This window comes from Callospermophilus lateralis, chromosome 6 (assembly GCF_048772815.1).
Source record: "Callospermophilus lateralis isolate mCalLat2 chromosome 6, mCalLat2.hap1, whole genome shotgun sequence".
Lineage (NCBI taxonomy): Eukaryota > Metazoa > Chordata > Mammalia > Rodentia > Sciuridae > Callospermophilus > Callospermophilus lateralis.
In genome coordinates this window covers 110,165,411-110,192,457 of record NC_135310.1, presented here as the reverse complement: position 1 = coordinate 110,192,457, position 27,047 = coordinate 110,165,411, and the positions used below count along the sequence as shown (strand labels likewise).

The following is a 27,047-nucleotide window of genomic DNA, read 5'->3' as shown; positions in this document are numbered from 1 at the left end:
CCTATCCAGGTGCCAGAGCAAAACTTCACATCTGACTGACATATGGGCTATGAATTTTCTCTCCTCACAGCTTAGGGTCATGCAAAGGCAGCATGTGGGAGTGGAATATTTGGTCTGTGCATACACAGCCTAGGGGATTTGGTTTAAATCAAATCATAATTAAAACACAAGTCAGGAAAACAAGCCATACTCTTTTTTTTTTTTTAAATTTCTTGCACATATTTTTCCTACCTTGTGTATAACCTTAAATATATTATTGTTAAGCACAAAAAGAGCAAGGTATCAATTTCATTTTTGGAAGGTACAAATTCCCATTTATAACAATCTACTCATTATGTGGAGTTAACTTTGCAAGTATATCAGTAAATTAAATGATAGTTCAATGATTATGTTTGTTAACTAAAAGGTGAAACACTGCTTAACAAATCACCCCAAAAATAAATCACCACCAATTTAGCAGGCTCTCATCATAGGTATTTGTCACACTATTAATAAAACAGTATAAAATGTTTCACTTAAACAACTTGCTTATGACTACTAGGTGGATGTGGCAATAGTAAGCAAAGGATCTACTTCAATAAAACTGATATGTTACCTAATACTCATATAATTTGGATATAAAATACTACTTAAAATTTTAAATAGTATTTTTGCTAAGTCAATAGCAGTTTGATATACTGAATGAGTTGTAAGTCTAAACTGAATATTTATAATCTTCCTGCTTATTTATAGACTTGTTATTTTTAGAGCATAATATTTAAATGTAGAAATATTTCAACTCAGTTTAGTTTCTCCCAACAAATTCTTTTGGTGCTTTCATAAAGTTATGAGTTAAAGAAATTTTGTGATTTTGTTTTTTCTTTTTTAAAGAGAGATGTTTTCCTTTTGGGAGATGTTCAAAATATTTTTCCATTCTATCTCCAGAAACTATAACAACACACTTAAACCTCAAGATTTAGTCCTTACAGAATATTCTGTTCAAAAAGTTTCTCTTTGGTGTCAATAACCTCTCTTTCTCATGTCCAAAATCTTCCTCCTTTCCCTAGAACAGAGTTCTAGTTCTTTATAGGACAACTCATTAATTTTTTTAACTACTTCCAATTTAAAAAGACTGAAAAAGGCAAACGTGGAACAAACATCTAGGACAGATTTGGGCTACTAGCCTTTATTGTTATTTTAGCCATACACCCCCATTGGAGAAGACTGATTTTCTTTTTTACAAATTACTTTTCTGGAAATTCTAAAATTCTTTGGTGTGCTTCTAGGGTTTCATATATTTGGTATGAATACCCATAGGTCTGTCATCTATAGTTTTACTTGAACTTGCATAAACATTTTATTGATTAGGAAGTTATATCTTGGAATTTGAGTTTTTTTTTTTTAATATTTAAAGCAGCTGAAATATCCTACACAAAATTGTGCAAGAGTGCATCACCTTAGGATGTAAGCCCTATGTTGAACTTCATATGAGGTCTTTCTACTAATAAAAAAGTAAAGGGAGGAATAAACAAAATGTGCCTGCCTCTATAGTCAGTGTATACTGCAGAGAAAAAATAGTGGTTAATAACAACAGGATTTTAAAATATAGACCTGGATAATTCCATTCAAAAAATTCATTGGCTGTCCTAAGTTAAGACTTTGCTGCTCAGAGAGCAAAAGAGGTAAGAGCACTTGGCATGGTGGCACATGTCTGTAATTCTAATAACTCTTAGAAAAAAGTATCTAGTAAAAAAAAGTTGGGAATGTAGCTCTGTAGCTCAGTGGTAATCAGCACCTTGGGTTCAGTTCCCCCAAAGGAGGTAGGAGGTAGGGACTCTCTTCCTTCTCCTCCATTTTTGTGCTGATGAAAAAAGTTAAAAAGCTTTACAACATGATTACACCAACTCCATTTATCCGTACAGAATCATCATGTTACATTATTAAAGCAGAAAAAAAGTATGAGTAACAAATTTCTCCAAGTTTGGACTCAATAAGCAAAGCAAATAAATTTGATTCTGAAACTTATAGCAAATATTTGTCAGAGAAAGATGCTTGGGTGATTTAGATTTTGTCTTCCTAACTCTTCCACTTCTTTATTCCCACCATTTCCAACATGATCTCTCTGAATACTCCTAAACTTAATATTTTACTAACTGGACCATATAAAATTTCTGCTATTCAATTGTTTTTGACCTAAAGAAATTGTAGTTGCTTATAAACTGGCCTAATATATTCTATAACTTAAAATATACACTCCACCCTATTTTGCAATTAAAAACAATTGTAAGTTTCATGCTTTCCTAGAATATTCCATTTTAGGCTATTTTCATATGATAAATAAGCTACATGTTAATTTTTTTCTGAGAATAAGTGGCCTATAGTTATAAAAATGTACTTGGCTCCAAACTAGAATGATAGGTTTAGTAAGTACTCTAAGAAGATTTAATGAAAAGAATTTTACTTCTAGTAAAAATACAAATATTTAAGAATTCTACACAATTTCTACTTGGTATTTACATTTGAAATTATTCTAGTATTTTGTGATATTAAATTTTCTAGGTGAACACAAAATGTGGACAAACATAATGTGTTTTATTCATGAATGTGAAACTAGATCAAAATACTCAAAGCCATGTGCCATGTAACTGTTGTCTTTGAAAGTTAAATGTGGGGAATTCTTACAGAAAATTTCATGTTTTTTTTATCTCTCCTGATCTATTATGAACATCCCTGGAAAATTAATGATGTGAGAACATCCCTAGAACCCCTGAATAAATCTATATACACCAAAGTAAGTGACTGAAGTGGAAGTGCAGTAAATGGAGAATCATCAGGAGGCTGGAGTCTAGAGGTAGTCCAGTCACACCCTTGCAAGAAAGATGTCTTTGGGTTGGTGCACTGCAAAGCTTCTCTGAGGCCAATTCTAACTGGTTCCCTCCTAGACAGCTTATTTTAGCACTAGGGATTGAATCCAGAGATGCTCTACACTAAACTACCCCTAGTCCCTTTCCATTTTTTATTTTGAGATAGGGTCTCATAAAGTTGCAGCAGTTGGCCTTGAACTTCCAATCCTCCTGTCTCAGCCTCCAAATAACTGGAATTACAGCTATGTATCTCCATACCCAGCCCACTAAACAGCTTTAAAATACTATGATTCTGTCTTAGAATTTAAGACAGTTGAGTGGATAATGGAGAATCCCTTCTAGGGGAAGTACTTAAGGTTATTTAGGTTAATAACTATGCTTAATAGAGCAATTTTATCGCCTCACTATTCTAGCTCAATAGAAAGCTACCTGATACATTATTGGTGGGACTGCAAATTGATGCAACTACTCTGCAAAGCAGTATGGAGATTCCTCAGAACACTTGGAATGGAACCACCGTTTGACCCAGTTATCCCACTCCTCAGTAGATTAGCCAAAGGATTTAAAAAGCAAACTACAGTGATGCAGTCACTTCAATGTTCATAACAACACAATTCACAATAGCTAAGCTATGAGCCAACCTAAGTGGCTTTTAATAGATAAATAAAGAAAATGGGCATATATACACAATGGAGTACTACTCAGCTATAAAGAAGGAAGACTTTATGTCATTGCCAGTAAATGGATAGATCTGGAAACTATAATGCTAAGTGAAATAAGCCAATCCCAAAAAACCGAAGGTCAAATATTTTCTCTGATATGTTGAAGCTAACCCACAATAAGGGTGAGGTGTAGAAGTTCAGTGGACTAGAAAAAGGGGAATGAAGGGGAGAGGGGATGGGAAAAGGAAAAACAGTAGAATAAATCTGACAGAACTTTCCTATGTACATATATGGATACACCACAGTGAAATCTCACCATTGTGTATATACACAAGAAAAAAAACCTTTCTAAACAGTTATTAATGTGAATTTTCTGATAGGATAATCCATTCAAATCTTTTTCCATACTTTTTTAGGGACCCTAATACCTTTCTTAACATTTTTGTCTTTATATGTTTATATAATATATATAAAATATTACCAATATTTTTGAAAAAGAAAACAGAAAAAACTGACATACACTAATATAATAACAGTAGATTATAATAAAGCAATACTAACAAATAGAATAGGATTGTTCACTTAATTAAGTGGAATTTTTTCATGTTTACTACTCATATAAGTTCTCACATGTTATATACAAAAGGTAGAGGAAGGGTTGGGATTGTTGGCTCAGTGGTAGAACACCTGCTCAGTGTGCGCATAGGCCCTGGGTCAATTCCTAGCACTAAAAAGAAAAAAACAGTGAAAGAAAGTAGTAAAATTGCAGGTATGCAAAAAATAAATATATAAATAAATAAAATCGCAAAAATAAAATTAAAAAACTGAGCAAACATATGCATATTTAATTTCAAGCTGTAAAATGATTTTTTAAAATCACAGGACAATGGAAAAATTGTAGAGAAAAATGGTAGATCTACCAATCCTTTGTAAAATCCTGTATACTGAAAAGAATGTCATATTAGAAAAAAATTAAAGGATAAATGAAGAACTGGGAAACATATCTTCAAGAAACCTAATGTAAGGTTTTACTATTCATTTTTTAAAAATTATAAATATTTGCATAAATTAGATTGATAAAAATGAATCTACTAATGCCCTACAGAAAAAGTTCTGATCAAAGATCTGATAAAAATTTATAGAAATACAAATAATCAACAAGTACATAAAAATGTTTAGTATCATCAGTTATAAAATACAAATAAAATACATTATCAAACTACTGAATGTGAACTTGAGAAAGCTAGTGAAAATCTGGTAGTTTCTTCATTCATAAAATGAGAAGAGTAGTCTCCACTTAAGACTGTGGTGAGAAGCAAGTTAGTACAGTGCATGATATGAAAGTGCTTAATAAATATTAGTTGCTCTAATTGCTATTTTATTTTTGCCTATTAGAATGACAAAATTAATATTCAATGATGATTAGAGATTATACCCTCGCTCATTGCTTATATGATTATAAATTGGTTTAAGTTTTTTAGAAATCATTTTGACAAGATTATTAGGAAACTTAAACAATCCTTTGATCCTAGAACTTCACTTCTAGTTGACTATTCTAAGGAAACCATCAGATAAGATTTACATATAAAATATATCTTATTAGTTAATCTAAATAACGAATAAAATGGCAATGGTTAAGTGAATTAATAATTAAGGTACATTCAGATGTATAAGGCTATGAAGCTTGTATAGCCTATGAAAGGCTATATATAACATACCATACATAAAGTATAAAAAAATCAGAGTCTCAGTTTTGCTTAAATTATTAATAAGTATAATACAAAAAAAAGACAAGATGAAAAGGCAATAATAAATTAACACTAGGATGTAAGCTTTATTTTTTACTTTTTATTTTATTAATTTTCTAACATAGTCACACCCCCTGCTTTGTGGTACTAGGGATTAGACCAAGGGACACTCTATTAGTACATCCCCAGTCCTTTCTTAATTTTTTTTTTTTTTTTTTTTTTGAGGCAGGTCTCACTAAATTGCCTAGGCTGGCCTGGAACTTGCAATCTTCCAGATTAAGCCTCTTGAGTCACTGAGTCACCGGGATAACAGGCTCATGCCACAGTGCCAAGCTTAGCACTTCTTTGATAATCAGTAAAATGAAGAAATGTTAACTATACTGAGAAAATATGGCTATTAATTTATTTTAAAAATTATAAACTTTGATATATTCATCAACCTCTTGACAACTTGTTTTTTTTTCTGATAGCTTACATAAATATATAAACTCGTACCTAATGAAACTGATATAAATTAAAGTGCATCCTGGTTTGGTCTTTACATTTCCATTCCATACAAGTGGTATGCAAAATCCAGCTAGTATACAAAAACAAAAAATGAGTAGTAATTTTGTACACTCAGTTACTAGGACTTTATTTTTTTTATAATGTTCAATGATTTAAAAAAAAACTCAGGTTCTTCAACCATTATTAATCCAAAAAAGTAAAAATAAACATTTATTCTCAGAACATAATCTTTATATGGTATTTAAATTTTAATGGTATGAACTATTTGTAAAAAAAAAAAATAGTCACATTAGTAGGGGTTGGGGCTGTAGCTTAGTGGCAGAGCACTTGCCTGGCATGTATGAAGCACTGGGTTCGATCCTTAGCACCACATAAAACTAAACAAATAAAATAAAGGCATTCTGTCCATTAAAAAAAGACACAAAGCCACATTATTAAAATATTTAGCTTTTCTCTGAGATTACAAAGTGAGGCAGAATGACTTGTGTGTGTGTGTGTGTGTGTGTGTGTGTGTATGTAGGCATGCACACATCTGTGTGGTTGGATAGAATAGATTTTGTTCTGTATTCTTACCTCCTATCTTTTAGAAAATATAATGCAGCCTACTATTACTTCCACTATTATTAAGAGCCACTACATGCCAAGTTCATAATACTTCTGAAAGTCTATCATCAAGTATTTCTATTATTATCCTTGTTTTACAGATACAGAAACTGAGCTGTAAGTGGCAGATCTGAACCCTGGCTATTTGATTTCAGGATCAAAATTTTTCATCACTGTATAATAAAACCTTACAATTTATTGACTAATAAAAGCAAAAGGATAATATAAGATGGCAAGCGTAAAAGTCACTTAGGACATTCTAGATCACATGAGCACCTAAAGTAACTAGTGACTTATTTATTTATATTTTTTGGTGTTGGGGATCAAACTCAGGGGTTCCCACATGCTAGGCAAGCATTCTTCCATTGAGCTACATCCCTGTATCTAAAATAACTATTACGAACCATAAACTCTGAAATGATTTCTAGAATTAAGAAAAGTAAATAAGAAGCAAAAAGTAAAGTTAGCTTCTTTAATGGTTTACTCGAATGTGTGTACATAAAATGAGGTATATGGGATGGGGATAGTTACAAAGGTATTTTGGGGAAAAATTAGAGGTAGGTACTATCATGGTCAGAATATTAGTTCTGATTCTTCCATTTAGTCTAATTAATAGCTTAACTTGGAGAAAATTAATAAAAAATTCTAGGCATGTTACCGTCTCTGGTCTTCTGGTAGGATTCTGAATTATTGAGAACAAGGAATTATTAAGGACACATTATTTCCACTGAAATAATACCAAAGATGATACTGTTACAATTGGCTGAGAGGGAGCACTGGGTTATAAGGGTCTCCACGGCAATTGTGAATGCAGAGTTCAGAGGTGAGTGGCAGACAGTTGATGTTTATGCCATCCTGCCCTTACTCCCTTCCTCTGAAGCTACCACAGTGCAGAACATTGTACTTTCTTCCTTCTCCTCTACTTAAGATAGCTTTAAGTAATTTATTTTAACATTGCAAGTATTCCCAAAGTGAAAGAACTCACAATTCCTTGTATAATGAGTTGTATACTAAAATTGATTATGTTGTAATTTGGTATAAAATTACCTCAGAAGTCACAGAAGAGAGACTGATACCTCATTAAAAGCAGGTATTTAAGTGTATGTGGCTTATCCTGGAACATACTTTCCAAAGTAATAACTGGTTATTATTTTAATGTTTTAAATTTCAAATTATTGGAAATCTGATGTATATGTTCCAATTTATGGATATTTGAAATCATATATTCTTTTTGAAAGTATAATAAAGTAGTACAGCCATTATGGAAGACAGTAATGGAAGTACCTAAAAAAAATTAAAAACAGAACTATTATGTAATCCACCAATTTCACTACTGTGTATCTATCTAAACATGAAATTGGTATGTATAGAAGACATCTGTACTCCATGTCCATTGCAGCATCATCGCCAAGGAGTAGAAACAACCTAAGTGTCTTCCAACCAATGACTAGATAAAGAAAATGTGGAGCAGATACACAATACTATTTGGCTATAAAAATGAATGAAATCCTGTTATTTACGACAATATGAATGAACCAGAGATTATTATGCCAAGTGAAATAATTTAGACACAAAAGAGACAAGTATCACATGATCTCACTCATGTGGAATCTAAAATAGTTGTTTTCATAAAAGTAGAGAGTACAATGGTAGTTAAAGAGAGGCTGGGGACAGTATGCATGGGGTTTCGGGTTAAGAGGGGGAAAGGTGATTAGTGGGTACTATGATACAGCTATATAGGAGCCAGACATTCTTAGGTACTATTACATAGTATGATGACTACAGATAATAATACTGTACTATACATTTCAAAAATCTAGGAGAAAGGATTCTGGAAATTTTTACCACAAAGAAATGACAAATGTTTGAGGAGATAAAATGTTAGCCTGATTTAAACATTATGCAATGTATACATCTATCAAACATTCCACAATACCTTGTTAATACATATGACTTTTGTTTTTGTATATTAGTTAAAATTTTTAAAAATTAAGAATAATTTTTAAAATAAATAAATATACAAACACTAGATTCAGAATGAAATGCTACAAAGATAAAATGCTCATAAATATAAACTAGTTGTTCAATTCAGTGGCATTTTAGTTTACAAAGAAAATTTCATGTTGAGAGTAAATCAGCTAAGCCTTTCTGCCTGGAAATTTAGGTTGTCAGCCCATGGTTGACAGTCCACATGCTTCCTCTCCTACAGTTCAAAGTCTAGGTAGCAAAGTGTCCCTATTGTACCTGCTTAAGGTATCATCTTCAGTACTCAAGTACTCAGAGTGGACCTTCGAAAAATGAAAAACAGCATCTTTCAACATGGAGAAGTTTCTCCCATGAGCTACTCCTTTCAGCAGCTGGAAGTACATGGAAGCCAGGAAGGGTAGCCATGTTATTGGCTAAAAGAGTCTGCAAATCTATCTCACTCTGAGGAGAGAGTATTAAACTTCAAAAAGATAATTTTTAACTTTGAAAAGCAGATTAATTTACCATGAACATACATTGGAGAAAAGATATTTTCTTCAACAAATGGTGCTGGGAAAACTGGAAATCCATATATAGCAAAAAGGAATTTAATCCCTATCTCTCACCCTGCACAAAACTCAACTCAAAGTGAATCAAGGACCTAGGTATTATATCAAAGACCCTGAACCCACTAGAAGAAACTGTAGGCCTAACACTCCATCATGTCAGCTTAGGAACTGACTTCCTCAACAAGACTCCTAAAGCACAAGAAGCAAAATCAAGAATCAATAAATGAGAAGGTATCAAACTAAAAAGCCTCTTCATAGCAAAAGAAACGGTCAAAAATATGAAAGGAGAGCCTACAGAATGAAAGAAAATCTTTGCTACCTACAATTTGGATAGAGCACTAACTTCCAGGATATACAGAGAACTCAAAAAAAACACAAAAAAACAAAAAACCCCCCAAGAAACAAATAACCTAATCAATAAATGGGTTATTGAATAGGTACTTTACAGAAGAAATACAACTGGTCAACAAATATATGGAAAAATATTCAATAACTCTAGAAATTAGAGAAATGCAAACTAAAATTACACTGAGATTCCATGTCACTCCAGTCAGAATCAAGAATACAAGCAGCAATAAATGCTGGTAAGGTGGGGAAAAGGGTATACTCAAACATCGCTGGTGGGACTGCAAATTGATGCAACCACTCTGGAAAGCAGCATGAAGATTCCTCAGAAAACTTGGAATAGACCCACTATTTGACCCAGTTATCCCACTCCTAGGTATATACCCAAAGGACTTAAAATCAGCATACTACAGTGATGCAGCCACACCAATGTTTATAGCAGCTCAATTCACAATAGCTAAGCTATGGAACCAACCTAGGTACCCATGAACAGATGAATGGATAAAGAAAATGTGGTATATATACACAATGGAATATTATCCAGCCATAGAAAGAATGACTTCTTGACTTTTACTGGTAAATGAACAGCTCTGGAGACTATCATGCTAAGTGAAATAAGCCCATCCCCCCCCCAAACCAAAGGTTTTTGTAAATATTAAATGAATTTCCTAGAAACAGAACCATGTGGAGTAAGAAAGATTGTTTTAAAAGGCTATAAGATGAGTATTTAATTCAACACCACAAACATATTGCTAAAATATAAAATCTTTAATTCCCCATTTAGTGGATGCTAACACACAACAAGGGATGAGGGAGAAGAATAGAAGTTCATTGGATTAGACAAAGGGGAATAGGAAAGACAGCAGAATGAATTGGACAGTACTTTCCTATGTTCACATGTGAATACACCACCAGTGAAACTTCACATCACGTCCAACCACAAGAATGATCCTAATTAGAGTAAGTTATACTCCATGTGTGTATAATGTGTCAAAATACACTCTACTGTCATATATATCTAAAAAGAACAAATTTAAAAATTAGAATAATTAATTATAATACAAAACTATGTCTCCTTGATGATAACACCCATGATATCAAATGGAACAGGCATATTTAGACCTGATAATTAGGCAAATTCTTAGAGATGCAGGTAATGGAGCAGATCTTTCCTGGTGAAGCTTTTCTGAGGAGTGATAAAACCTGAGGTACTTCTCTGGAGAGGGTCTTTTTTTTTTTAATTCTATTTTCTAGATTTACTTAAATTAGGCATTTTAAAATTGCATAGTTAAAAAAATCAGTTATATTTTATTAGATAAAAATTACCCTGAGTTATATTTGCACCTGAATTAAAGTCCTTTTTTTTTTTTAAAAAAAAACATATACCACAATCTTAGGCTGTAAAAGTAATCATGCACATGAGTACCAGGTTGGACATGGAATGGAGGGTGTCACACACAAACACACATGTAAATAACGTGATCCCTTCAGTCTATTTAAAAACAAAAACCTCAATAAACAAGCAGCTGCTTTTTGAGAATATATTGAAGACTTCATGATTTTGAGGTTCTCCCCATATAGTGGATACAATTATGATATTTCATTCACTATGTTTAGGTACCATTTTTGGTTTATTCTCAAAAATTGTTTCCCTTTCTTGTCTTCTAGATCATTATCAGCACTGCCTCCTTTTTCTTCTTTCTCTACCCCATTGCCTAAACCTAGTGGACATTATTTGGCTCTTATCTATGGATTTGATATTTTATATTTTTAGCCTTTAGCTATAACTTGGTTCTTTCTTTTTTAGTTGGTTTTAAAATTTTTACTTCCAATTATCTTCAGTTTTTCTAAATCCCATCTTCATTTTGGCCTGTCCCTTAAAATAACCTAACCTATCTGTAGAATGGGAGGGGGACCAAGGATTCTGATTTCCTTCTTTCAAGACTCTGAAATATTTATGCAGAAGCATATTTGTGCAAAAGTATAATTGTTTTAATTAGTAGTATTTAAATCATGTGCAAGGTGGGGGTGTAGTTCAGTGGTTGAGAACATGATTAGTATGTATGAGGTCCTGGGTTCAAACCCCAGCAACAACAAAAGTGAAAAATGATCACTACTACAGAAAGTTTCCCGAGACATTTATAAAATACACTCTTGCTGTCACACTGAGAATTCATATAATTCACAATAACTGTGAGAAGAATGGAAAGAAAACATTGTCTATATACATAAGCAAAAAAAGGAGATAATTTTAAAAGAAACCAAGACAACAATGAACAAAGAATAATAAATTCCCCTCTTAGGTAAAAACATACACAATGTCATACTTGCTTCTCATTTACTCATTTACTGATTACATTAATGTTATTTTTATATATTCTGCATTAGTATGTTAAGACAAGTAAATATCAAAAAAGATAAATTTTACAGTTCCTTGGTTACATAAATCAAATCTTACTTTGTAAATATTAAATAAATTTCCTAGAAATAGAACCACGTGGAGTAACAAAGATTTTTTTTTAAAAGGCGATGAGTATTTAATTAAACACCCCAAACATATTGCTAAAATATAAAATCTTTAATTCCTCATTTAAAAAAAAAAAAAGCCCGATTAGAAGCTTTCAGGTCATTTGAAGATGTGAAAGGCTGTCTACAGTTCAAGTTCAGTGCCAAGTAAAAAAATCATTTCTTCTTCTTCCAACTCAAAGTATGTTTAAGGGAAGGATATCTGATAGAAGTGGTAATGCCAATCTAACCAATTTTAAAATATAAAGTGCTTCTGGCAATATTTGAATACATATAATTTGACAAAATTTTTTATAAACTTAAGCTTTGAAAAATAGCAAATATAAGCTCCAACAAAAAGCTTAATATGTAACTGAAAGAAAATAATATTTTGTAGGAAAAAAACTGTCCTTTCAAAAAGAGACAAAAATGAGTTTTATTTCCCAAGAGAATTATGCCACTTTTATACAACAAAATTACGGTTACCACAAATTGCTTTCAACAATTCCACTGCTTCTTCATTTGACCACTTGAAAATCAAAATTCTTTCAGATTATAAATATAACTTTTTATAACTCTGTTATTACGTACTGTGAATGGGGAAAGGGGGCCAATCTTGTGGCCATAGCGTCGAACGGCCTCTCTGATGTGGCAGGGCTGGATGGCATCGCTGTGAGCCTCAACACCACAGGCCGCAGTGCTCTGCAACAGAAAAACACATAAATTGTTACTAAATCAAAAACACACAACAGAACTACAGTGTATAAAATATTAAAATAAACCTTTATAAAAAGGATCATTTTTTTCCCTTAGGGTGCACATCACTGCAGCCATATACTACATCCAAAAAAAAAAAAAAAGTTCCATTAACAAATCAAAGATGACTTTTACATGACCCCTTCCTATTAGACCTACCAAATGCAATTTTTATGCCTATAATATTTCACCTAAGCCAGCATGTCAAGGTAAGGAGAATACAGCCACTTGCATGCTGACAAAAAGTGTCAAGGAGCTTGTTGAAAGAACCACATGAAGTTCTTTTTTAAAAAACATTTATTATTATAAATGTTTCTTGGGAGATTCTTGAGCATATTTCTGAAACAACACAGGGTCATCAAGTTAAAATGAAAAATGTAAAACTTCTATGCATTCATTTATCAGACTGGTGAATGTCATAAAAGACTGTTTCAACTTGGTGCCTAATTTTCTAAGTGTTCTGTTCCTCAGAACGAAATAAAACAAAAACTTTCTATTTTAATCTGTCTCATCTATGGAAGGCAGGTTTGAAAGCACAAAAACAGACAAGAAAGAGAAAGCTAATGTACAATGAGTACAAATATCAACTCAAGAAATGATAGAGGTGTATGGATGTGTATATAACATGATTTTTCAAAAGAAATTACAATGTTCTGTAGGGCATTATAGTTTAATGATTCAATTGCAAGTTCTGGCTTATCAACTACCCTGGGTCCAGATCCCAGTCCTATCAGTTATCAGCTCTGTCTCTACCATAGTATCTCTGGGCCTCAATTTCCTCTTCTTTAAATTGGGACAAAAATTATAATTGCTTTATAGGATTGTTGTGAAAATTAAATGAGGTGAAATATATAAACATAGAATGTTTATATAAATAGCTAGCATATGCCAACTATATAAATATAGCTGGCATATGCTAGCTATTCTTAGTACTAGATTATTATTTAAATTAAGGATTAAAAATGGAACCTCCATGTTCTTGAAATGGTAAGCTAATTTAAAGTATAGTAGGTATTAGACACCAGACATCATATCATCAATCTTAAAGAATCAATGGAAAGAAATATTCAGCTCACATATTGCTTTGACTGTGATCTAGAACTCATTCATAGTCACCTAATTAAAACTAATCATTATTCTGATCACTACTATAATTACTATAATTTTCCTGATGATTACCAAAAAATTTTTAATTTGTTTTAATTAGTTACACACGACAGTACAATGATCTTGACATATCATACATTTGAATCAGATGGCTCATAATTCTTGGAAGGTAATAAAAGTTTATGGACAGTAACCTCTCTGGATCATACTTTGGCAAAATCTACCAAAATGAAAAAGCACAAACTCTTAACCCAGCAATTTCACCTTGAAGAATTTATTAACATGGGTGCAAAACCACACACACACACACACACACACACACACACACACAATATTCACTACAGTACTACAGTAGTATCTGAACTGATGAATCAAATGTTCACCATGAGGGGAACTGGTTAAATAAATTTTGATACAGCTATTGGAAGAAGAAAACCACAGCAACCACTTTGGGGCCATTTCATAATCACTCCCAATGGAACTATTTCTAAGATAAATGCAAGGTATCTAATTGTGTGACACTGTTACTACTTTTTTTAAAAAGACTATTATATACTTATTTAAGCACATAAAATACACTGTGAAGGTACACCAAAAATGAGTAACAATGCTTATCTCATGGATATTAAGTGGGTGGCAGAAGGATGGGCGTTACATGGAGACTGGCATTTCATTATATATTCTTCTGTACTTTTAAAATGTACCTTTATACTACATGCATGATTTCCTTTACAAACTGGTAAAATATTCTTAAAATTTCTACAAGAATATCTGGTAGTTACTCAAGCTGAGCCTGAAACAAATTAAAATTCAAAATAGATCTTGATTATTATTATAACTAAATTTTAAATAAGCCAATAGGACATACTCTAGAGGATCTTTCTCAATTTCATTCCCAAAATACCCTAAATAATGTATCTTCTATGCCCATAACAACACAAATTTGGTTATTTTAATCCTCACTTTGGCACTTGCATAAAAGTACACAAGGTTTCTTTGAATGATTTTTAAATTCTCATTCCAGTTACTTTCAGTTGGAATATATTAGAATAAATGCAATCATCAGGTCCCTAGATGAGGGTAAAGACTTTTCTGTGAATCTATTCTGTTTCACAATAAGAATATGACTAATATAGGCTCGTTTTTTTTGCTAGGCTTCACAGTTACTTATGAAGGAGGTTGAGACATTCTATGTATTTGCAGTAAAATACGTACAAGAATTTACCTGGGATGGAATCTAAAGAGTAAGTCTTCCAGTATAATCTCAAGTGAAAAGAAAGAGGCATTGAGAGGGTCAGAATCCGATGAGCTAAGTCAGAGAGGAACTCCTGCCCATGTGTTCCTCTACAGTTTCTCCTAAATTCACTCTTTTCTACCTACAAATTGTTTTCATTTATTTTCTCCCTGGCCAATAGAAATGATACTTTTTCTCTATATTCTCTAATAAATTTGGTTTTGGTATAGAACACTTTGATCAAATCTCAGAACCACCAGCATGGTAATCAAATAGGACTTGGGAACACTGAAGTAGGAGACTGCTAGGGTTTGAATCTTTGTGTTTCCCCCAAATTCATGTTTAAATCCTAACCCCCAAGGCATTAGGACATAGGACCTTAGGGAGGTGATGAAGTTAAGAGGGTGGAGCCCTCAACCCTTTCACCATGTGAGGTCAGAGTGAGAAGATGATTAACTGTGAACCAGGAAGTTAAGCCTTCCCCAGACAATGAATTTGCCAGCATCTTGATCTTGGATTTCCAGACTAAAGAAAGTGAAAAATACATTGCTACTGCCTTTAAGTGAATTTTAAAACATTTTGTTATAGCAGTCCAAATGGGCAATGCTAGAATCACAAATTAGAAATTGCTTGCTTTGGCTATTTCTAAGATATGGAGACAAGTAATTTTGCCTGATTGAATCTTACTGCCCTTGACAAAAAAGGTGACGTTAACTTATAAACAAATAAAAAAATCATTTTTGAGAAAAAAGTCAATAGATTATCCACTTTGCCAATTTCATGTTCATCTGCCATAATTAAACAACTGTTAACGTTAGTATGAATGAAGTTACCATGTGTACTTCTACATTGTCTTGGTTTACCCACAGGGTTCTTTGGAATGGAGTATTTTAACCTGAAATGTTATATTCCCAGACTTTATTTTCCACTTCAACAAATATCTTCCATCAATATTTAGTCCCTTGGGGCAGGGTTGTAGCTTAGTGGAAGAGCGCATGCCTGGCATTTGTGAGGCAATGGGTTCGATTCTCAGTACCACATACAAATAAATAAAACAAAGGTCCATCAACAACTAAAAAAAAATTTTTAAAAATGTTCAGTCCCTTAATGAGGTGCTCATGATCTACTAAAATTAAAAATTTGTCACAAGTTTAGAATTTTTAATTTAACAACAATTCTAGCATTTTATAACATTTAAAAAATTACTTAAGAAAACTTAATATTAAATTTACATATTTGTTCTCTGTTATTAAGGATCTCATATATGTTATAAATACATGTGAGAACTGTTAGATTTATATGTCACTTCATCTTTTCCATCCTCATTATGTTCACATTTTAGGTATTCTTGAAATTTTCAAAAATTAAATCCACATATTTGACAAAATACTGAGTAGTGTTGTCTATACCGTGCTAGCAGAGATATCTGTGGGGAACTGAATTCTATATTACCTTAAATGAAATAATAAAATTCTACTTGGTAAGTTCTCCCTGTGTCAGGTCCTCTTTCTCTTGGCTGTATTCATACTCATTTTTTAATTTCCTTTTCATTGACTTTAAATATTTTATTTCTGTTTCTTCACCTTAAAACTGATGGTAGGTATTGGAAGCTGAAGTATCATAAACATCATACACATTAACTCTACTTCTGCCTGTTTGTCTTTGCTGGTTTATATTGAACAAAATCTCTCAGAAGCATGAACTTTCAACTGTGGTAGAAGGCAGTTACATTGAAACTTCAGTTGTTCCTAGATCTTTTATTTATTCTGTTTTCTTCTCGACTTATAAAGTGTCCTATCTTTTTTCAAACTTCCCTTTACCACAGTAATTCAATGTTTAAGAAGGATGTGGAATCTTAGACAACTGTCTCTTCTTTCCGCATCTATAATGGTAGGCTACATCTTTTGCTAAATTTGAAATCTTAAATCTTATAGAAGAATAATACATATAGCAGACTAGAGTCATCGAAAGGTTAGTATTACTAATATTCTTGCCACTCACTGGCCACAAAGGCCAGGAAAGTGTTTTCTTTCTCCTTGCTGTCCATCATATACACTGTCTTCCTAGAGCTTTACTCTTCTAGATTTCCTTGCAGATGAAGGTGGGTCAATAGGTAGCCAATTTTCTCATATAAAAATCTAATCAAGATGATAATTGATAAAATTGAAGTTCTATATAATTAGGAAACTTAAAGGAAATTAAAACTATAAAAGTTATTTAAGGATAAGACAAAAAAGAATCACTAAATTTGAGGAGTCACATATAACTAAATCTGCATGGGACATAAGACATCATTCATTCTAAGTTTTTTTTTCCAATTATTACCCAATTTTATTGTTGAAAGTAAAAAATAAAGAATATGCCTCAAGTTACTTGGCATCTTGAAGTCAAGATAGCTGGTACATAGTAGAAACTTTATTATTTTTATTTTTAAAAAACAACAGATAACACTATGTTTTTTATCATGTCAGAAAGCATTTTTTGAAGTACTACGTATTATGGAATGGTGAAATCTAGCTAATAACCAAATGTATTGCCTCACATAATATTCATTTGTATGGTGAGAACACATAACTTTCACTTTTTACATTTTTCAATAATATAACAGATCATCATTGCTGGTAGGTCTCTTGAAACTCATTCTTCTCCAATTATGTATTATTTGATAAACTTCATTATTTTATGTTAAATGAACTGTACTATGATACCACCACAGCTGAGGGTTCCAGTGAGAAAAAAAAAATCAAAGTGTAGTAAGAGTTTGAAGTTAATAACCTTGAAAATGAACATTATTAATTTTGATAATATTAATTTTGAATTTAGGAGAATCTGGATGTAGACTGGGCTAATACTTGTTTCAATCAGCAAATCTTTGCTGCAAAATAAATGAAATTCAAGTTTTCAACAAGATCAGGAAAAAATGCTTAAATATGCAAGAGAAAAATCTCAAGAATTTCCAAAAACTGGTTGGAGATACAGTTCAGTGTTAGAGTACTTGCCTAGCATGCATGAGACCTCTGTACCAGACAGACAGACTGACCAATACACATACATTTACAATTTCCAAAAAGTTATAATTATGCTATATATACTTGTGCTTACATAATTACTAGGCTAATTTCAACTCTTTCTCACATACTTTGGAAAGCAAATCCACTGAAAAGGTCTTGTAGGCAATCCTAGTTTTATTATCAGCCAAATTAGTACAATAGTTGAAATTCTTTAAAACTACTTTACAATACAGAAATTCCTCATAGTTCAGATTTTCCTTTAACAAATAAGCAATGAACTTTGCCATTTTGTAAATGAAAGGGGAAATCAGAAATGAGGATGAAATTTAAATTTGCTTACTATCATTTATAAAATTATATCTTGACATGGTTTCACTACTTGCAGTAGCTAATAGTTCCTATTGTACTAACCTAATTGTAGATAAAAATATAAGCTTCAGACAAAAAACAAGTACATGAAAGCACTGAAGATTAACCAAATCAGGCAGAAACTGGAAGGGGGAGTGTCTACTCTTAGAAGATGGGAATGGCAGTGGATTGAATTTCCACTTTTACTAAGGTCAGGCTCCAGTGGATATGGAAGTGGTTAAAACACAACCCAAGAGACTTGATGAAGTACAGGCCAGAGTTCAAGGCAAACCAAAGCAGGTGTGAAGTGAGGAAGAAAGTCTCAAAAAAGAACAGAATCAAAACCCAAATTTAATCTATAAGTTTTACTCAAATCCTTGACTAACTCCTAAATTGTTCCAGTGTGGTACTGAATCCATGAAATTCTGCTAAAGCTAAAAGAAGATAACAGAGATTCTAGATGTTACCACAAAAGAGAAGTTTGAAGTTTAGAGTAAGTCTAGAAGAATAAATTTTCTGCTTAACCGATAAACACACATGTACTGTCACCACTGCTACCAATTCTCTTCATAGGAATATAACAGAATCCCACAATAACTATAATGGGGCTGGAGATGTAGCTCAAGCGGTAGCATGCTTGCCTGGCATGCGTTCAGCCCGGGTTCGATCCTCAGCACCACATACAAACAAAGATGTTGTGTCTGCCGAAAACTAAATAAATATTAACATTCCCTCTCTCTCTCTCTCTCTTAAAAAAATAAATAACTATAATGTATTACTCACAATATCTACAATATCACTGAAAATGACCAGACATGCAAAATCATAAGTGTGACCTATATTCAATGAAAAATAAGAAAATTCAGATATATAATTTAGCAAATAAGAATTTTAAAGCAGATGTTATAAAAATGCTCAAGAGCATAAAGAAAAATCAACAAATGAACAAATAAAAATATAAAAACACATAAACAAACTGCAAAAAAGAAATCAAATAGAGATTCTAGAAGTATAAAAGTAAAATATGAGAAGTAAAGTAGATTGGAGCTGGGAGAAGAAAGAAAACAGTAGATTGGAGTTGGGAGAAGAAAGAAAAAGGCTGGAACAGAAAGAAAGATCAGTAGAATTTATCCCATCAGAAGAAGAGAAAATACTAAAAGAAAAATCAAAGAGTTTCGTGTACATATGAAACAGTACCAAACAAACTAATATAATAAGGTACTTGGAATTTCAAAAATGAATGAGAAAATTAGGCCAAAAAAAAATCTGAAGAAATAATTGCTCAAAAATTCCCCCAGCTTGGTTAAAGACATAAATTTATACATTCAAGAAGCTCAGTGAACTGTAGGTGGGAGAAGTACAAAGTTTTGAAAACCATTCCTATCATTATGATGGTCAAGTTGCTGAAGATAAAAATAAAGACCCAATTCTGATAGCATCAAGATAAACACAATGCATACAGAAAAACAACAATACATATTTATTGAATTATATTTTAAAATAATGATTGCCAGAAAGAAGTGGAGTGACAGCATTAAAAGACTGAAAAAAAAGTTCCCAACCTACAATTCTACAGTGAAAATATCTTCCAGAAATGAAAGTAAAGATATTTTCAGAAATATGAAAACTAAGATAAAATTATCATTAGCCAATCAACACAATAAAAAAGTTGAAATTTAGCAGAACACAAAAGAAAAATGATAACAAGGGAATTCTGATCATTAGAAAGAAAAACAACTGTGGGAATGGTAATGTTAAGTCTATTTTTTCTCTCAGTTTCACTGAAATATATTTGATTACTTAAGGCAAAAATTGTAATACTGTGGCTTACAACATATGTAGATGTAATATATTTGTAATACATCTTTTTATATCCTGAAAATTTAATCCTTAGCATACCTACTGAAAAAAGTATGTGAAGTTACCATAAAGAAACCAACAGATACTTAAAATTAATTTCTAAAAAAGTTATACAATTAACCCAAAAGAGGGCAATAAGAAGAAAAGAGAAACAAAAAGTACAAATAGAAATAAAAGCCAAAAACATATAGAAAGTAGTTGTCCCATATCCAACCATGTCAATAAATGCATTAAATGTCACAGAGTTAATGACCATAATTAAAATATGCAGGCAGAAAGCAAAGATAAAAAAGTAAGACCCAATTGTTTGTTGACAAGAGATACACTTCAAATATATTTATCTTTAAATTTAAAGACACAGACACAATGAAATCAAAAGCAATTGAATTAAAAACAAACAAACAAACAAACAAAAAACAAGAACCATAAGAAGGCTGGAATGGCTACATCAATCAGATAAAACAGACATCAGGGTGGATACTGATGCCAGTAAGAAAAAGAGAAATTTCATAAACATAAATAGATTACTTCACATCCATGGATTACAAGACTTGATATCATTTAGAAATTCACACCCCAAATGGATATAAGCAATCAATTCAATCCCTTTCAACATGCCACCAACCATTTCTTTTTTTCTTTTTTCTGCTTCTGCTAAAATTTTTATAGAAATACAAAGGACATAACATACCCATACAGATTAAAAATAAAAGTTTGAGTATTTATACTACTATAAAGCTATAGTAATAAAGATGGGAAATCAATACTGACAAACCAATGAAACAGTTGAATTCCCCAAAATAAATTCATATAGATATATGGTCATTTGATTTTCAACAAACCTGTCAAACAATGAGAAAAAAAAAGAACAAAAAGTTCTGCAGTAACTAGATATCCACATGTAAAAACCATATGTGGCCAAAAGTAAAGCAAGAACTAAAACTATAAAATATCACCCTGACTTAGGTTAGGACCCATTAAGACTTCTTCAGAAATTCAGAACTTGTGCTCATCAAAAGATACCATTAAGACAATAAACAGTATGCCATAAACTGGGAAAATATGTGAAAAGTATATATTTGACAAAGGACAATTCAAGATATATAAAAAACTCCTATAAATTGATAGCTGGGCATGGAGGTGCATGCCTGTAATTTCAGCCACTTGGGAAGCTGAGGCAGGAGTATTGCAAGTTTGGCATCAGTCTCAACAATTTAGCAAGACACTGTCTCAAAATAAAAAACAAAAAGGTCTGGATAAAAAGCTAAGGGTAAAGCACCCCTGGCCTGGGTTCAGTCCTAGTACCAAAAAAACACCAAAAATAAAAATTGACAAAAAAATCCCTATGAATTGGTAATGAAAGTCAACGTGACCCCGCCCCACGCAAACAAAATATAATAAAACAAACAAAAAATAAAAACCTGAATAAAGAATTTGAACAGCTATTTCTCAGAGGAAGCTATATGAATGAAAAAGTAGTAAATGGAAAAAAAGTGTTCAACATCGTTAGGGGAATGCACAAACTATTGTTACCACTAAATTTTCAATAGAATGACTGGAAGTAAAAACAATGACAACATAAAATGCTTATCAGATGTGGAACAACTGGAATTCTTAAATATTGTTCGTGGAAGTATAATATGGTTCAATCCTTTTGGAAAAAAAAAGGTCTTGCAGTTTCTTTAAAAATCAAAAATACTTAACTCTACCACCCATCAATTTTCTTCTTAGCTGTCTACCTAAAAGAAATGACAACATTTGTATTTAAAGACTAACACAGAAATATCCTAACAGATTTATTCACATTACCTGAAACATTGGTGATATTCCAAGAATCCACCAACAAAAGAATGACTAAGTTGACATATTCACATAATGAAATACTCATCAGTAATAAAGAGGACTACATTATACTGAAAAACAAATTTTAAAAAAACCTCCTAAGTAAAAGAATTTCATACAAAAGAGTACATATTATATTTTGTTTATTTAAAGTTCTAGAATATAATAAACCAATCTATAGTAAAAAACTGTAACAGTGGTTACTTTTCAGAAGATAGTGTCAATAATTGGGAGAAAAAAATGAATGAACTTTCTGAGATGATGGTAATGTTCTGTATCTTGAAAGGGTTTTGGAAAAACATAGGTTCATGTATTTGTCAAAATTATATTTTATATTTTAAAAAATTATATTTTATAGTACATATAAGAATCAAGGGGCTGGAGTTGTGGCTCAGTGGTATAGGGCTCACCTAGCATGCACTCAGCACCACATAGAAATAGAGGTGAAGATATTGTGTCCATCTGAAGCTAAAAAAATATTAAAAAAAAGAATCAAATGGTTCATTGAGCATAAATTTTACCTTAAAAAAAAGGAGCCATAAATTATAAACAATAAACTGTTTCGGTATAAAATGAACTGATGTCCGCAACTTATTTTGTAATGTATCATTAAAAAGAATGAACTACAGAATAAAGGGGATGATTAGATAAATAGATATAGTAAATGTTATACAGTAAATATGTAGTTAATAAATATACTTAAATGTTAATTACAGAATCTGGATGGTAGATATGAAGTGTTTATAATTCTTTTATCTTCTATATGTTTGAAGATTTTTATAGTAAAATTTTAGAGAAAATCAGCATCCTCTTTATCCAGATTACAGTTGTTTAAAAGTTTAAGTAGAATGTAAATTGGGTACTTCTAATATTTTGAGTTGAGAGAAAAACCGTACATTTTTCCTATCTCTGAAAGAAACTTAAAGGCTCTTTTCACTCTGTACCAGAAAAAAAAAAAAAATCATCACTGACCTTTTTTCTCTTCCTCTGCTTGGTTTTAGTAGAGTCCTGTGTAGCACTCCCACTCCCTAGGGATCCTGCTGTGGTTCTCCCCGAGTGCTGGGATCCAGATGATGGAGCTGTTGGTGTAGGAGGTGGCGTGTTCTCAGGGGAGTCAGGGCAGGACTTCATGCAAGACCCCTGCCCAAAGAGACACATGGCTTTGTAATAAATAACCAGGCCCTTTACTAACATTACAATTTAAAAAAAATAGCTAATGAATTTCATGTTACTTATGACTTTCAAATATGAAAACACAAATTATTCCTATTTAGTCCATAGAAATGACTATCTTGTTGTTGAGGTTCTAAATACATTAATTTTTAATCTAATTATTTAGACAAAATCAGAATTCTTCATGTGTAAACTTTTAGCCTCTGGTTTTGTTAGATAGATGGAAATTTTGTTAGCATTTCAAACTTACCTATCTCACAAGTTTCCTTAAAAAGATGCTTTTTAGATGATATTTGTGACAATGGTGACTAGAATTTTCCCAGTAACTCAAACTCACCCTTAGAGTCACTGTGGATTACTCCAGTCCTTTCCACATGCAATGTCTTCCTTTCTTCCTTTCCTTTCTGATATCCCTCATAACTATCTACTTTCTTGGGTCATGAATGCATGTCTGTTCTTTCTTTCATGTAGAAGCACTTCAATATTGAAGATTGCTATACATTGTAGCCTCATTTTTATGGTTAAATATTCTAAATAATTCCAACCAGTTATTATTAGATATGCTTTTATGCTCCTTCAAACACACTATCTCCATTACTTTCCTTTAGACATTCTGCACCAGGTAAATGTCAATCCAATAAGGATGGCACCTAAAATAAATTAAACTAAAAAAAAATCTTTGTTGCATCACAAGATTGCCATCTCAGACATATACAAGTAAAAAAAAAAATCTGTCTTTTTTTTAGTATGATATGATTAATCTAAACATTCCTCATCCTATCAACCATACCAGCCATACTATCTACTGTCCATGATTTCTATAATGTATTAAAAACTTATGCCACACTTTGTAAAATGATTTGCTGAAAATTTGGATGCTGGTTTTAAGAGTATTTCCTTGATCCTTTCGAGAACCACTGTTAAACAAAAGGGAATGAGGCTAACCTGCCATGACTTGTTCCTGGAAAAACAAGATACAGGTTGAGTATCTCTTTATTCAAAATGCTTGGAACAGAAGTGTCTCATATTTGAATTTTTTTTCTTTTGGAATATTTGCATAGCTCTTAGGGATCATAGCTACCTCTGTGCAAATCATATGTTACAACAAAACCTGGAAATTAACTTGAATTAATATTAAATTTGCTAATCTACTCTGAGGAACCCAAGCTTAACCTGCTTAATCCCATCTATGGTTAGTATTCAAGAATGATCTTCCTTTTAATGTAAGGCACTGAACATTAACATCATGATGCTGAGTTTTCAATTCCAATCAACTAAACGTAGCACAATCATTTGGATCTTCTTAAAACATCCTTTTGAACACATTATCCTTCAGCCAAGAATCATTCAAATTCTTCTTAATGATTCCTGCACTCTAAGACCCTATATAATCTGGGCCATGATTTTCTAACCAAACCTGCTACTATCCCTTCTCAATGAATGTTTTGCTTGAATATTTCAAACAGGGTTTGGTTTTGTTCCTCCCATGTATAATCATACTTATGCTTCATCCCAGGCCCAGAACATCTTCCCCACTTTGAGGTTCTCATTCCTTCAATACTCAGCTTTCTGACTGTAACTGGGGAATGTGTGTGTGTTTGTGTTTGAGTGAGGGAAAAGAGAGAGAATCTTTTATTTCAACCCCTGTACTTTCTGTTTGGGCCACTCATTTTGTTACATTATCTTAAATTGTTTGTTCATTTATTTGCTTGTTTGTTTTACAAAATGTTCTGTTTCCCTGAACACAGCTCCTATTAGTCTCCAGAGACCTCTTTGGACCCAGTTTGGTACATTACTTAAGGTGCAGGCTCTAGAGATTGGCTGCTGATTTACAGTGTTGATGACTAAGATTTCTGATTTATAGTATCATTCTCTTTGTGTTTCATTAGGTAATAAAGGGCAGTAAAGAAGACAGTCTTTATGAATGTCCACTTTGACTACCAGTCACAGAGGAAGAAATGTGTCTGCCAGGCCAGGAAAAGCTTGAGGCTTATACTAATAATCTGTAAGGATGCTCAATGACACTCATGTTCCCACCTCCCAGAGAGCCCAGGAAATCCAGCATACATAGGACATTTTTTTTTTTTTTTTTTTTAACTGCCATGTAGCTGGGAACAGAGGCTGTGGTTGCTGAGCAGTTGCCCAGGGCAGCTTGGCCACCCTGGAGAACCAAGCAGGGTGGGGGACACAAAGAACCTTCCTAGCCATGCAAGCAATCACTTGAATGTTAAGGGAAAACTAGCCTTGTTAAGTTCACAGTAAATTTCCTCAATTAGAAATGTTAAAACAAATTTGTCTGATGTTAATGGGAAGCATACTTATATACACATTCATAAAGTGAATGTGCATCAAAGACATTTTAAAGGGTGTTCTTTGACATCATAATTTGGGTTTGAAACATAAAGAAAACAGTGTTTAATCAACTAAGTAAGCTTTAGGGATTTTTAAAGTATGTTGGCTGATAATAATGTATGACCTTTTCCAAGAAAAGAAATGGTTTTTTAATGGGCATAAACATTTAATTCCTACTTGGATTTCAAGCCAATCTGATTCTCTAAGAGGTATAAAAAGACATCAAGTTGACTTTTTATGTAATAAAAAGTATGTAATAAGATGATATCTTAATATTATTTTCTAAATACCGTAAAGTAAGATATTTAAACCTGGGATTCATAGGGTTTATAGATTCCTGAGATCATAGATGAATTCAGAAGTGTCTGAACAACATAAAATTGTATGCAAAATTGGCAAATATATTTATGGAAAAGAGGTTTGTAGTCTTCATCAGATTCTCAAAGAGGTGTGGCCTAAAACAAATTAGAATTACTTCCTAGAAACTATTTTAGTTATCAGTCTTACCTATAGATATTAACAAGGAGCAGACATTTATAATTTAGGTACAGATATAACACAGGGCTTTGTAATTTTCAAACAGGTTAAACATTTCACTTCACGTGATCTAAAATCCACTTTGCGATTATACATTTGGATGTTACTATTTTTGATGTCTTTTCTATAGTTATTGACTTAACTGTAAGAAACTACTGTTTTTGTTAGCAAAAAAGAGGTCAGATACTAGCAAATATATTCAACATGTTATATTTTATTTTATTTCTGGCTTTTAAGCACATGCTGTTTACAGAAAATATTCAATATACTAAAAGTTGTGGAAAATTATTATGTAAATGTTTAAAACTGGAAAGAAGACTTTAGAGTCCCCATAAATAGGAAGCCCATCAGCATAAATAGATCAGAAAAGAATCTGATTTTTACATGATAGGCTAATCTAAAGCTAATGAGCCAAGTGTGTTTAAATCATGTTTATAGATGAATCAATAAATTAAATGGGAAGCTTTTAATAAATTTCAATAAATTTTAGTAATTATATAAATAATAATTCTCTAATTTATGGGTAGGTGCTGGGGACTGAACCAAGGGCCTTCTGCATGCTAGGAAAGCACTCTTCTAACACCAGGCTACATCCCAGCCAAATTCTCTCATCTTTGAGGCAAAAAGAAATAATTTTTTCCCAATGTTATTCAATTAACTAAACCAGTTGTTTATTTTCTGTGAAAATGAAAAATGCTTTGCAAATATCCCACCTTTACTGAAGGTCTAGAAAGGCAAGTGAGGAAAAGAAAAATTGAAACAAAAACTGTTCTAGTAAGCAGACTGTTAAGTCCTGACATATAGTAAGTTCTCAATAAATGTTTATTTGGTGTATGTTTTAAAGTTTTTTTGACTGAAGGCTATACTTTACTAATCTTTTTCAAAGAACTACTAATGTAAATACAGATACATAACAAAATCCACCAATGTCTTAAAGTCAGATTTTCTGATACTTACCTCAACAGAGTTGTGATACTGAATGAAAGTTGCAGAAATGGCATGACTGAAGGGGTCCCCTGCTTTGGTTATCATGTCCTGTCTCACAAGAAGAGCCAGATCCACTAACTAGAAGATCAGAGC

At 32.3% G+C, this 27,047-nt stretch overlaps 1 protein-coding gene across 2 annotated transcripts in view; it reads right to left on the bottom strand.

Annotated features, from left to right (window-relative positions):
- Positions 1-27,047, bottom strand: part of Supt3h (SPT3 homolog, SAGA and STAGA complex component) — a 458,490-nt gene that overhangs the window by 80,470 nt on the left and 350,973 nt on the right. For both annotated transcript variants that reach the window (XM_076860132.2, XM_076860134.2), the window contains exons 9-11: positions 26,925-27,032; positions 22,878-23,045; positions 12,339-12,449 (exon numbers count right to left, since the gene is read on the bottom strand). In XM_076860132.2, coding sequence (XP_076716247.1) covers positions 12,339-12,449; positions 22,878-23,045; positions 26,925-27,032 — 387 coding nt within the window. The remainder of the gene's footprint in view (positions 1-12,338; positions 12,450-22,877; positions 23,046-26,924; positions 27,033-27,047) is intronic.